Source organism: Neovison vison, chromosome 3 (assembly GCF_020171115.1).
Source record: "Neovison vison isolate M4711 chromosome 3, ASM_NN_V1, whole genome shotgun sequence".
NCBI classification, from domain to species: Eukaryota; Metazoa; Chordata; class Mammalia; order Carnivora; family Mustelidae; genus Neogale; species Neogale vison.
In genome coordinates this window covers 3,070,108-3,084,273 of record NC_058093.1, presented here as the reverse complement: position 1 = coordinate 3,084,273, position 14,166 = coordinate 3,070,108, and the positions used below count along the sequence as shown (strand labels likewise).

General features: G+C 37.9%; 1 protein-coding gene across 1 annotated transcript; it reads left to right on the top strand.

Annotated features, from left to right (window-relative positions):
- The first annotated feature begins 6,389 nt into the window (after window positions 1–6,389).
- MSTN (myostatin) lies at window positions 6,390–11,487 on the top strand. Its single transcript, XM_044240816.1, has 3 exons — window positions 6,390–6,762; window positions 8,699–9,072; window positions 11,107–11,487. The coding sequence occupies exons 1-3, from the start codon at window positions 6,390–6,392 to the stop codon at window positions 11,485–11,487; spliced, it is 1,128 nt and encodes a 375-aa protein (XP_044096751.1).
- The last annotated feature ends 2,679 nt before the right edge of the window (window positions 11,488–14,166 follow it).

Genomic DNA, 14,166 nt, shown 5'->3' with positions numbered 1-14,166 from the left:
CCTTCGGAAAATTGGTAGTACAAGTGATGTAGTTCTTAGAGTTCCCAGCAGGGGCCAGAATGTTCATGTTAAATCTAATTAAATGAAAACTTTTTCCTATAATTAAAGGTGGTATCTAACTTTTAAGCCAATAAGAAAAAATCACCTAGAACTCTCTAGGGTTAAAATTATCAAAAACTACTGACTTACTAGTCTGAAATTTCAAGAATGGAAGTATATAATTCAAAATATTGAAAGTGAGTTTAACAGAAATAGTGACATCCTATAATAAAAGTTTGATCCCCAGGATCTGAGCAAACGAGCATTCAAAGTATGTTTAGTTAGTAGACACTAAAACTCCTATACTAATTGCCAAATGCAGGTCATTGGGTCTTTCAGCTGCCAAGCCAGACCATGGACTGATTCCAAGCACAAAGGGCACCACTGTGGCATTGACCCAGGAAATTGAGCACTGACCTTATTTGTTAATTATAGAACATTAAAAAAAAATCTTAACTCAATATAAAAGAAGTACTTGGTGCTTCAAAAGTATTTTAATGCAATTTGCCTTTGTAAGTCAAATCAGCTTTTTAAAATTTAATTCTAATTTAAGTCATAAGTCATGTAACCTTTCTCTGGGTCTCAGTTTCTCCATCTGTGCATAAATAGATTAGATGTAATAATCTTAAAATCTATATGCTTCTAAAATTCAGAGTTTTATCCTTGGGCAAAAAGCCTCCTTTTTTTTTCCCCCTTGTTTCCAATGCTGGCATAGTATCTATCATAAACCAGATGCTAGTAAGCGCTTAATGAACAAATAAATGACAAAATGACCAAATGAATACATCTTTTTGAAGAGTTCTTTCTAGGAATTTACAAAGGAATTTGGAAATAGAATGCTTTTGAAAGCCAGTAATCTATGAATTATGAAAAACTATTCCAAAAAAATACGAAAATATTTTCTGAATACTCTTGGAAGGAACGGAATTTTTCTAAGGTTATCACTACTCCCCAAGACACTAACTGAGTAAAAAGGAGCTAAAAGATATTTAAAGTGTTTTAAGACTTTACATCTTAAAACCTCAATCAAAAAATTTAAAGAAATTATTTTTTTATTTCCAGAAACATAGTCTTTATCGAATTTATTGTGGTTTTCAAAGGTCCCCCAAAGCAAAGCTCTAAATATTGCAAGATTTTCTCTCAGGATGTGGTTGTTTCCTGGAAAGCTTAACTCAACAATAAGGGTAAAGATTTTAAAACTAAAGACATGTCTTTGCCAGTTTAATCTATATTGTCACCTGCTCTGGAAACCATGAGTTTGTTCTAAAGTGAAGCAAAACATTGTGAAGGAAAGCAGTTATCAAAAATAATGAAAATTAATTTATTATAGCTCTCATTTGTAAATTTTAAAAATGTGACTTCATTAAATTTTGCAGGCAGAAGTTTGTGTCTTCTTAATCCAGGGAGGTGGGTGACGTGTGGAAGGGCAGGCTGAACGCGAGTGTGTGCTGTAGCAAGCCGGAGTCCCGTGGAAGGCCCGTGTCACTGCCGGCAGGCGGTCTGGAACATTCCTGGTCTGGAACGTTCCTGGTTCCTGCAGGCTGTGTCTCGGCTCGTGCACTCAACATAAACAACAAAACCAAATTTACCTCCAGTAAAAATGGATCAAGTCGTGACTCACAGACTTTTTCCAAACTAAGCCCCTGTCTTCAGGCAAAGAACTTAAGTAGCTAAGCTTATTTCCTGTTGATAAAATAAGGAAGTTATTTGAGCCAGGTTCTCAAGCCTGAATAACGTAAAGATCGCTTTCAAAGAAAAAACAATTTTTGAGAACTCCCACAAATAAAAGTTAACCCTTATCATATTAGATGAACTTGAAGCCAACTTGATTATAGTAAAAAAACAAACAAAAACCAAACCAAACCAAACCCCCTCCCCAACTGTAAATACTGTATTTGCAGACTGTAGAACACGGAGATGTTGAAGTAGAACTCCGATACAAGGTAGTTACCTAGATAAGCGGGAATACCATAGACAGCTGAGTTTTATGAAATTATTTATGGAATTCACAGATGCCCCTGGGGGCTAAAGAACTTAATTTAAGAGAACATTCTGGGAAAGAGGTTGATTTCTCGCCCACCTTGGCTGTCTACTCAGTTATGCCTTACCAGTTAAACTGAGGGGATAAACGCTATCCTAGTTTCAGGGGAAGGCTCCTTCCTGCTCAGATGAAAAGAAAGGAGGTAGAGAAGGATCACTGAGAAACTTAGTCCTTTATGGAAAAGGATGCAAAGGAGAAGGTGGAAGACTATGGCACATATGATCAGTTCACAGCTCTCCCCATTAGGTCAAGGCAAAAAAGATTGTTCTGCATTTGCCTTGCTTAAACACACACACACACACACACACTGCTCTTTTGAAAATATTTTTCTCTTCTCTGACTTCCTTTGCTGCTCCTGAAAATCAAATTGATCTAAATGTGACCTGTGTTGGGTAAGGGTCCTGGTCTTAAGGTCTGCTTCTTCTTCTTTTTTCTCCCAGTAGGCTCCATGCCCACCCAACATGGAACTTGAACTCACAACCCTGAGGTCAACACCTGAGCTGAGATCAGGACTCAGACTCTTAACCAACTGAGCCACCCAGGAGCCCCTGTTCCTAGGGACTTCAAGAGTGGTGTCGGAGCCGGCACGGTCCTCCCAGCAAGGTCCTCCTTGGGAGTCTGTGGGTGGTCATGATCACCAAATGCAAAAGCTCCACTGGGTTGTTCAAAATGCTCCTTGCTCTACCAGAGAACTACTAGAGCTGGCAAAGACACAAGACCTGTAACATCAGTCTCCCTACCAGTTTGTGTAAGAGGGACCCCAGGAGAAAAGTTACAAACCATAGTCAGAGCAAACTAAAAGCACAACCAGAGTCACTTAGAAAGGCTATATGGAACTAATTATATCTTTTGAAAAATTAGGAAGTTAATGATTTTTGTATTTAAGGAGACATTCAACCACTTATTACTTTAATTATTCAGGCAATACCCTTTTTCCAATGTAATTATGTGCTAGGTGTTGGACCAAGAGCTAAAGACACAAAAATGAACGAAAAAATTCCATTCCTTTAAGAGCTCATAGTCTGTCTGGGGGATGGAGGAGTCGAGGCAGAATGACAAGTGAGGGGAAAAAGCAAACAATTGAGAATTGTAATAATAGAGGCAGGTACAACCTATACAATGCCAGCACTAAGTCTTTGAGTCAAGCATCTTTTTTTTTTTAATGGAAAAATGAGAAAGCTACATTATGACTATTTTTAAAGATTTTATTTATTTGACAGAGAGAGATCACAAGCAGGCAGAGAGGCAGGCAGAGAGAGAGGAGGAAGCAGGCTCCCTGCTGAGCAGAGAGCCCGATGAGGGCCTCGATCCCAGGACCCTGAGATCATGACCTGAGCCAAAGGCAGCGGCTTAACCCACTGAGCCACCCAGGCACCCCATTATGACTATTTTTGATTCTCTGTATTTCACACCTATGATAAATAAACTGGAGTTTATTGCAAAGGAAAGGAGAAATTGCATTTCGAAGTTTTTCTTTTCTTTTCTTCTTAAAGATTAATTTATTCACTTTAGAGAGAGCAGGGGAGGGGCCAAGGGAGAGGGAGAGAGTCTCCTTCAGCCCTTCAGCACTATGCACTGAGGACCATGTTAAACAGAATTGCCCAAGAAAAGCCCACCCGCCAAAAATGTGAAAAACATGGTACTAAGTAGATTGTGAAAAGGGCATTGTTTACAGTATGAAAGCTGAAACAAGGCAGAGCATCGTCTTATCTGACCTTGGTTGGGAACCTGTGTGTTGGAAGATTCAAATTTTTACCATTCTGCGCATGTGCATGAGTGACCACAAAATCATCCTGTGTACTGATTTTGGAGGTTAAAAATAAATCCTAGCAAATACACAAATTTGTAAATATGGAATCCATGAGCGATGAGCATTGGCTGTATGTGGAAAAGGCAACCTTTGTTTGCTTTATTCTAGGTAGTGAAAATAAAGAGCTGGGGGCGCCTGGGTGGTTCAGTGGGTTAAAGCCTCTGCCTTCGGCTCAGGTCATGATCCCAGGGTCCTGGGATCGAGTCCCGCATCGGGCTCTCTGCTCAGCGGGGAGCCTGCTTCCCTCTCTCTCTGCCTGCCTCTCTGCCTGCTTGTGATCTCTCTCTGTCAAATAAATAAATACAATCTTAAAAAAATAAATAAGAAGCTGAAATATGCCAGTAATAGGGCTACCTTAACAAATTTTGGTCTCAGAATTGGTAACTTGCAACTACAATCTAAAGCCGTTGCGGCTCGTGGGGAGGATGTATTTAAGCATGACCTCAAAGCTCTGCAGGAAGTGAAGACTGGGACTCCAGGGGCACTTGTCACTGACTACATGACAGGCCCTGTATTCAGCAATTTACATGCACTATGAAATTACATCCCCCGAAGTTCTCGGAGGAAACTCATAGGTTAGAGAAGTTAAGGGCCTTACCCATTATCACGTAGTTAGAAGTGGCAACACTGAGACTTGAACTCAGGTCCCCCTAATTCCAGAGCCCGAATTCCCAACTGCTAGGCAAATCTAATCAAGTGTTTCTTTCTTTCTTTTTTTTTTTTTAAAGTTCAACTTAACTCAGAAGTGTATAGAAGCATTATGTTACAATGATTATAACCTTACCAGGATTTATATATAGAAAAACAGATTTACCAAATAAAACTTTATAAGCCTGATCTGATATTGTTCCACAAGCAAAAGTGTCTGAAATCCTTCAGGGCATCTGGTTTGTGTCTGGGTTTCCTTAATCTTTAATGATGGGCAAATCTAATGCATTATGTAAGGCCATTTTTTCTCAAGAGATGTAGATACCTCTTAAGAATTTGATGAAAATGCATTAACTTTTCAGGCTACTGAGTTGCATTTTAGTGCACTGAGGCAGTAAATGAGTGTACAATGTGAAAAAGTGGTAGTGACCTAAAAAATAAATATTTGATATGAGCCACTGCATTCTCTTGGGGCGGGGGAGGAAGCATAATGGACTAAGTCTCCCTGGAGTCCTTAGCTTCCTAAAAAGGAGCAGGAACAAGAAACCTCCTGTGGCTCAGAAACGGCTTGTTTCTCCCTGGCTCTGTTTGCTTAGCTCTTTACCAGCTCATGTAGTTAGATCTTGTGGCTCCCAAAGCTAAGGTTGAAAGTTTGATCCCTACACAGGCCACTTAAATTTGGAGAAAAAAAGCGCCATTCTCTGCTCCCAGACCTTACCCCAAATCTCTGCCAGGTGTCTGCTCTCTGGTCAGAATGAGATACTGGCAAAGGGGTGCAAACCAATTACAGTGTTGGGGGACCAAAAAATGGGTGCCCCCTTACTATGGTGCTCTTTTGCTTGCATGTGCCACAGCATTCTGACATAATTTATGGAGAACAGATACTATGCTTTCTACTTTTACCAGTGGAAATCTGAGGCAAACTGTGGTAAGTGCTGCATTGCCCGTCATGAACCCCATTATCTTCTTATTCTAAGTTCAGAGATTTTTCTACTAGTTAACATTATCGTCTTGGGAATAAACAATGAAAAAACAGATCTTCTAATTAATATTAATCTGCAACTTTAGAATAGGAAATAGCTGAATAGTAATTGGCCAAAAAGTGAGCACAATCTTTATATTAATAAAAAACATTAAATTATTTCAAAATAATTCCATGTATAATATAACTTTATTACAGCTGAAAATCTTTTACTTGTACCACAATCTTACCTTTTCTTTTAGTTCAAGTCTTCTGTATTTAAATTCATATTTCCCTAATTACACAGCACTAAACATAATTTAATACAGTAAGTAAAATTCTTTTTATTTCAAATCCTTGTATAAATAATAGATAATCATTTTAACTTTTGAGGAAACATTTCAACTTTTTAAGTATGAAGTGTAAAACTAAGATTTACCTCTTTAAATTACAGCTTGAATTTCACATATAAAGATTAATCAGATTTAAATGTACTTTCTGTTATTGTTAACATAGACTTTAATTCTTCAAATGTCACATATATCTTTCATTATTTGTAGATTTATTTCTTTTATGAAGTAGTCGAATGAATCAGCTCACCCTTGACTGTAACAAAATACTGTTTGGTGACTTGTGACAGACAGGGTTTTAACCTCTGACAGCGAGATTCATTGTGGAGCAAGAGCCAATCATAGATCCTGACGACACTTGTCTCATCAAAGTTGGAATATAAAAAGCCACTTGGAATACAGTATAAAAGATTCACTGGTGTGGCAAGTTGTCCCTCAGACTGTACAGGCATTAAAATTTTGCTTGGCATTACTCAACAGCAAAACAAAAGTAGAAGGAAGAAATAAGAACAAGGAAAAAGATTGTACTGATTTAAAATCATGCAGAAACTGCAAATTTATGTTTCTATTTACCTGTTCATGCTGATTGTTGCTGGTCCGGTGGATCTCGATGAGAACAGTGAGCAAAAAGAAAATGTGGGAAAAGAGCGGCTGTGTAATGCATGTACTTGGAGACAAAACACGAAATCTTCAAGGCTAGAAGCCATAAAAATTCAAATCCTCAGTAAACTTCGCCTGGAAACAGCTCCTAACATCAGCAAAGATGCTATAAGACAACTTTTGCCCAAAGCGCCTCCGCTCCGGGAGCTGATTGATCAGTACGACGTGCAGAGAGATGACAGCAGCGACGGCTCTTTGGAGGACGACGACTACCACGCCACGACGGAAAGCATCATCACCATGCCCACCGAGTGTGAGTAGCCCCCCGAGTGTGAGTAGCCCCCCGAGTGTGAGTAGCCCCCCGAGTGTGAGTAGCCCCCCGAGTGTGAGTAGCCCACCGAGTGTGAGTAGCCCCCCGAGTGTGAGTAACCCTCCTGGCGTACATCGGCCGTTCTGCTGACCGCGGCTCTAGTGTTTATGAGAAACAGATCTATTTTCAGGCTCTTTTAACAAGCTGTTGGCTTGTATGTAAGTAGGAAGGAAGAAAAGGAAATCTTTTTCAAGATTTCATGCAAAATACACTAATGAGACTGAAGTCTGGGGCATTATTTGTTTCGCTGGAGAGCTAGAAAGCCAAGAGGAAATAAAAATTAAACGCTTGCCTGGCACTCGTGTGTAGTTTAATATAACAAGCATAACGTGCTTGCGCTTCCACAGCTTAGGGCTACCAAGGCAATGCTTGGGAGGTACTACAAGCAATGTTCAAACCTTACGTGAAATTTCATGATCACATTCCGTTGCCTGAAATACGCCTTAGCAATGAGGACTTCCCTCTAATAACAGAGAAAGGGCTTCCTTTGAGCATTTGCTAAGTGCCTAGAACTTCTGTTATTCAAAACCATTTCTCACAGTGTTATGTTCTTCACAAATTAAAATAGTTAATCTTGAAAGCTATGACACTGGAGAGTAAAAAAAAAGAAAGGTTTTAAAAAATTTAATGGCTGAGGAAGACCAGTGACGAAGTAAACGCAGCATAATGGTCATCATGAGCCGAGTGTCAGAAAATGCCTGGGAAGTACACACTCTCATTAGGCAGGCTACGGCTTACACAATCCCACTCACACCCTGACTGCGGCGCTGCTCCTGGGAGACCCTGGTGTGCACAGCTCCGGGCAGGCACACTGCTTCCTAAGCCTCTAGAATATTGTTTTAGTCTTCAGGAGAGGGAGGAAGCTCTTACCTGCGGTACGGACCTTGCTTCTGAAAGATGGTGTATTTCACCCCATTCCTTTTGCAGCCACAGGGCTTTGAACTCTGCTCAAGGCAAGGCAGACGGGCACCTCAACCGAGAAGGCAAGACAAGCAAGCTTTAATGTCATGTGCCTGGGGTCTTGCCTGAAACGGTGCTTTTCACACTTTAAACTGAACTGGAAACAGTTTCAAAATATTGTTTTCCTTCTTAGGTAGCCACGTTACAACGCAGCAACGCAGCAAATAATTTTCCTTCAAGACCCTGCTATCAGACAGTCCTGCAAGACATTCCCCTGATTTGTAAACAATCTTAGAAAAACAGAAGGACAGAGACGGCTCGTGCTTCTGCTTATAGTGACAGCCGGGCTCTGAAGACGGTGTTTTCTAACTTCTGAGACAGCCTGAATGTAACATTCACATTTTGGGGCTAATTACCTGATTCGTTTTGTTCCTTTAGGCTTCTTCCCGAGCCCAAATGTAGCAGATGTGCTATATTTTCTGCTAATTCCCCAGGCTCAGCTAGTTGCTCAGTGTGTCTTGTCCCCAGGTGATTCAGGCCTGGGGGAAGGGTTCCTCCTTCCAGACTGATTGGTGCAGCTGCTCAGTCAGGGTAACTACTCAGATTCCCAAAGAATTCTAAGTGGATGTTCCTGCTCGGTGTCTCTTGTTCTCTCTAATCATCATCATTTTAAAATTTCATCCACTCTTCATTCTTTTATAGAATTCTCTTAGTCCACGCTTCTCTGGAGAGGGAGTAGATTCCTCATAATCAGCCGAAAAAAATATGTATGTAAAAATTTCTGAAAAGCCACTGAAAAGTAATTATTTTCTTTGATATTTTTCTGACTTATGAATGAAATTCTGTGTGGTTTTCCCTTTAAAATATGCATTTACTATTCCAGAGGGAAAAAATGTTTACCAATTTATATAAAGGGACTTGCTCATTTTTTATGAGAAATAATTTCCATAACTATTTTTCTTTTCTTATTCATTTATAGCTGATCTTCTCATGCAAATGGAAGGAAAACCCAAATGTTGCTTCTTTAAGTTTAGCTCTAAAATACAGTATAATAAAGTAGTAAAGGCCCAACTGTGGATCTATCTGAGACCCGTCAGCACTCCTACAACAGTGTTTGTGCAAATCCTGAGACTCATCAAACCCATGAAAGACGGTACAAGGTATACTGGAATCCGATCTCTGAAACTTGACATGAACCCAGGCACTGGTATTTGGCAGAGCATTGATGTGAAGACAGTGTTGCAAAATTGGCTCAAACAGCCTGAATCCAACTTAGGCATTGAAATCAAAGCTTTAGATGAGAATGGTCATGATCTTGCTGTAACCTTCCCAGGACCAGGAGAAGATGGGCTGGTAAGTGATAACTGAAAATACCATCGAACAACAAACATTGTTACATTTTTACAAATCATGTTAATGAATAATAGTGAAAAAATCACCACCCGTTTCCTATGCTTATAAGTGAGACAAAGGTTATCTTACCCCAACGGTAGCCCTGTACCTCATAAAAGTAGGGTGTCTAATTTCATATTCTATGAAACACCCTCTTGATACTTTTATTTTGCATGAAGATTAAAAAAACAGTTATGCCATGGTCCTTAGCTTCTGAGGGAGTTCTTTTGAATTGGAGTTGAAATATAAATTGCTTTTCATTGATATGTTACATGGTTACATGAATAAAAATGTGAAATCTTCATGGTGGATTCTGCTACAGATCCAACAAATCAAAACTTTTCTTTCCTCTGAAGAATGCCAAATGTGTTGAAATTTTTTGGTTTAAAGAAGCAGAAAAAACAAACTTGAAAAATTACGGTGAAAATTAAACACTTTCATATATAGCAGTTAACTAAGTATGATAGGTTTAGGCTTACATCTTATTAAATACAGTAAACTTAAGGTCCTTTGTGATAAATGTGTTTATGATATTGCAGACTGTCCATGTACTGATGTATATGTAGATAACTTTGTGAATTACCACTAATAAAATTTAAATTTCCAGGCTAGTTAACCTTTATTACCTAGCTTATTTCTAAGTGGCCTTACCATTTTTGTGCTTGAGTTTACTTAAGTAATGCCTAGTAAATTAACTAATTTAATAATATCAGGCCATGCAAGTGACAATACTTCACATATTATAAACATTTATAAAAACTATTTTAAACCCTAGTATAGATTTAGAGTTACTCACTCTTCTGGCTCACCTGTGCTTTCCTGAACTTATTTAACGTGATCATCTTTTTATTGCCATCTATTGACATAATGTGGGACAGAAGATTATACTTACAAACAGTAAGTGCTATCTTTCTAAGTTTTTAAATGTTTTGGTTGTAAAAAGTACATTATTAGATAGTCAATCTACTTTGAGTAAAAACATATTCTTTAGAAGTTTATATAGTTTTCTAAAAGATTTGTCTCTGAATATGCTACCTAAAATGTGATTGACTCACAAAATGATGCTATTTTTAAAATAATGTTAAATAACAATAATTACCAGGTCTATTTTGATTTTGATATAGGATAAAAACTTATTAATTATTTAAGAAAGTATTCTTTTTTACAGGTAGCATTTTAATGATTAACGTTGGTAATGTGACAGAAGCTTTAAGCATTATTAAACAGATTATTTATTAAACAAATTAAATATAATGATTAATGATACATTCCTCAGATTTTTCTATATAAAAGGAAAAGTCTCAAATGCATTAAAAGACGGGGTAAGGGATGAACTAGCAAATTATTGTTTAAATTTATGAACAGAAACATTCTTCAGTGGAAGAATAAAGTGAAATAATCTGTATTTTCTGAATCTGTGCTTTGCTCTCTTAAGAGTTTTTCTTTCCGACCCAATATGCATACCACTCCTTTTACTGCCCTACCTTTCTTCTTCCGGCTACAACCCATGTAGTGCTGGGAGGTGTTTCACAGCCAAGTTTCCCCGAGTAAAGATCTAGGAAACAGAGGAAGGATGAGTACAACTATTCCTCCAGGAGTCCTCAGACGTTTTTAGCCAACACATTTAATCAGGAAGAGAGAGAATGAACCTCTTCCTTCCTCTGTTCTGTCTTCCCTCTTCTTCCCCTTTCCTCCCTTTGTCCCTTTATTCCCATAAATACTATCAGAACATCGATCATGTGCCAGGAAGCTGGGGAAAACAGAAATTAAAAAGACATAGGTCTGACCGCCGGGAGTTAGAATTGCTGTCATATTCTTGGGAGCCATCAGGGAGGAATCGAGCCTAGTGTAAATTAAAAGTCCTTAAGGCTCTGTCTTTGAAAAATAAATGTCATATAAGCAAAACGATTAGTTTCTTCAATAATGACTTCTGGAGGGAGGGAAGTGTTTCGGGACCTCTTCCTATTACTGATTTTTCTTTTCCTTCTCACCCAGAATCCCTTTTTAGAAGTCAAGGTGACAGACACACCGAAAAGGTCCAGGAGAGATTTTGGGCTGGACTGTGACGAGCACTCCACAGAGTCTCGGTGCTGCCGTTACCCACTGACCGTGGACTTTGAAGCTTTCGGATGGGACTGGATTATTGCGCCCAAAAGATACAAGGCCAATTACTGCTCTGGAGAGTGTGAATTTGTGTTTTTACAAAAATATCCCCATACTCATCTTGTACACCAGGCAAACCCCAGAGGCTCGGCAGGCCCCTGCTGTACCCCCACAAAAATGTCGCCCATTAATATGCTATATTTTAATGGCAAAGAACAAATAATATACGGGAAGATTCCAGCCATGGTGGTAGATCGCTGTGGGTGCTCATGAGATTCATGTTTGGTTCGTAACTTCCGAATCCATGGAAGGCCTTCCCCTCAACAATTTCGAAACTGTGAAATTATGTACACGGGCTATAAGCCGAGAGTATGCTACAGTCACTTACGCACAAGCTCAGTAAATGGACTAAAAGAGAGAGAATATATGCAATGGTTGCCATTTAACCATCAGAATAAATCACACGATAACAAGCCTTAATGATTTCCAGGGTTTTTGAACGAGGAGATCAAATTACGTTTATGTTCGTATATATTACAGCACATCCAAGTAAATGAAGCAATTCTCCTTGTGTTCTGGTGAATTAAGGGAGGGTGCTTCAAAGCCTATTTCTTTACAGTATCATTTAATATCTACAGAAAAACCTATAGTATTGGTAAAATGCAGGATTGTTATATACCATCATTTGAATCATCCTTAAACACTTGAATTTATATTGTATGATAGCGTAGTTGGTAAGATGAAATTCCACAAAACTAGGGATGGTCCCCCATTTGTAAGTCCCCATCCCTATTGTGATCGGTACAGTACGTTAACAATCCATGCCAGTGGTGCTAATACGATATGCCGAATGGCTGATATTATCAGGTTTATCAAATAAAAAACATTCAGTAAAATAATAAGTTTCTCCTTTCTTAAGGTGCATTTTTCACACACCTCCAAATGGGGAATGGATTTTCTTTAATGAAAGAAGAATCATTTTTCTAGAGGTCAGCATTCAATTCTGTAGCATACTTGAAGAAACTGTGTTATCTTAAAAGGCAGCCAAAAAGTATTCATTTTTAAACAGGATTTCAGAATTACAGCCTGCCTTTGCAACACTGCGGTTTTTATGATAAAATAATGGAAATGGCTGATTCTATCAATATTGTATAAAAAGACTTTGAAACAATTGCATTTATGTAATATGTATACAAAATTGTTTTGTAAATAAGTGTCTCCTTTTTTATTTACTTTGGTATATTTTTATGGTAAGCACATTTCAAATTAAGTATCAAGGCACAAAGATATGTCATGTATCACAGAAAAGCAACTGTTTATATTTCAGAGCAAATTAGCAGATTAAATAGTGGTCTTAAAACTCCATATGCTAATGGTTAGATGGTTATATTACAATCATTTTTTATTTTTTTACATTATTAACATTCACTTACAGATTCATGATGGCTGTATCATGTGAATGTGAAATTTCAATGGTTTACTGTCATTGTATTCAAATCTCAACGTTCCATTATTATAATACTCATATTATTAAACATCCCCAAATGGTTTAACTCTATTATCTCAAATGCAAAATAATAAACTGATGATATCTTAACAAGAATTGTTAATCTTATTTTATAATTTGATAATGAATATATTTCTGCATATATTTACCTATATTTTGTAAATCAGGATTTTGTTAATCAAATTCACTGTACTTATGACTAAGTGAAATTATTTCTTACACTTATGTGTAGAAACAATATAAATTATATTAAAGTGTTTTCACCTTTTTTGAAAGATACAACAGTTTTATGTTATAATGACTAATTCTGGATTTCTGACTTCACTTTTAGCATAAAAGTTTGGTTTGGGAATTTCAGGTCTGCTACTAGAGTTCTCATGAGTGAAATTCTTGTTAAACTGGTTCTAGTTAGGTTACTTTAAATGTATGAAAGCAAGGACTAGTTATACTTGTTTCATTTCTCTTTATCTTGACCTGAAAACTATTTATATGTTTTCATAGGTTCAGTTTCCAAATGCATTGCAGTTGGAAGGGTATATAGTCCTAGAGTTACAAGTTCTAATGAAATCACAGGGACACGGGGAAGCTGCATTTTTTTCTTAGCACTTAACGATACTGGCACATTTATCTGAGCTTTGAGGGCATAGTTTTCAAATTAAATTGAAAAACAATTATAAAGTATATAGAAATTCTTAAGTGTAACATTGTATATAATGTATTTGAAGTGGACTCTCTTTACTACTTATAAGTTTAGTAACTTAGCTATAAAGCAGTCACTAAATCTAATGGAAGAGGTTATTAAAATTCTACCTAGTGTGTGGCTCCTAAATAAGTAATTTATAGTTAATATAAATGTGATTTTTAACCATCAATGATATTACAGCAATTTACACTCATACAAACTAAGTGTAGTACTTTTTCTAGTTTTAATACTGAGACATTTAACATTGACGCGTTTGGAGCTGTCTCTGTGAATGGGACCAACGATGGGGACGAGGGGGGGCCACTTCGAATTACACAAAGTAGAAGCTACTTCTAGGGTCATGAATACACCTGATCCAGAAGTCTGTGTCAGTAGGCCCAGGAACATACCTTAGGCTCTGGAGGACAAATAACTGCGGACTTTGACTCTACGGTGTGAGGAAGGAGCACCTTCATTTTCTAGACCCCGTTACAGAACTCCCTGATCTTTACACTCAGCCTTCCCATGCAGCCCTAGGATCTCATCACCAATTTCACCATGTGAAACCAATATGAAACCAGTATGACCATGAAAGAAAACATCAGGACCAATGTCTTTTGTGACAGGACCTGTCACAAAAGGCATTTCCTTTTCTATTTTGCCTATGTCCCAGAAATGGCAAGTGTACTCATCACTTTCATTTAAGTACCCCAAGAATATTCACTTATATTTTTCAGAAAACACCATGTGAAGTTCGATGTGG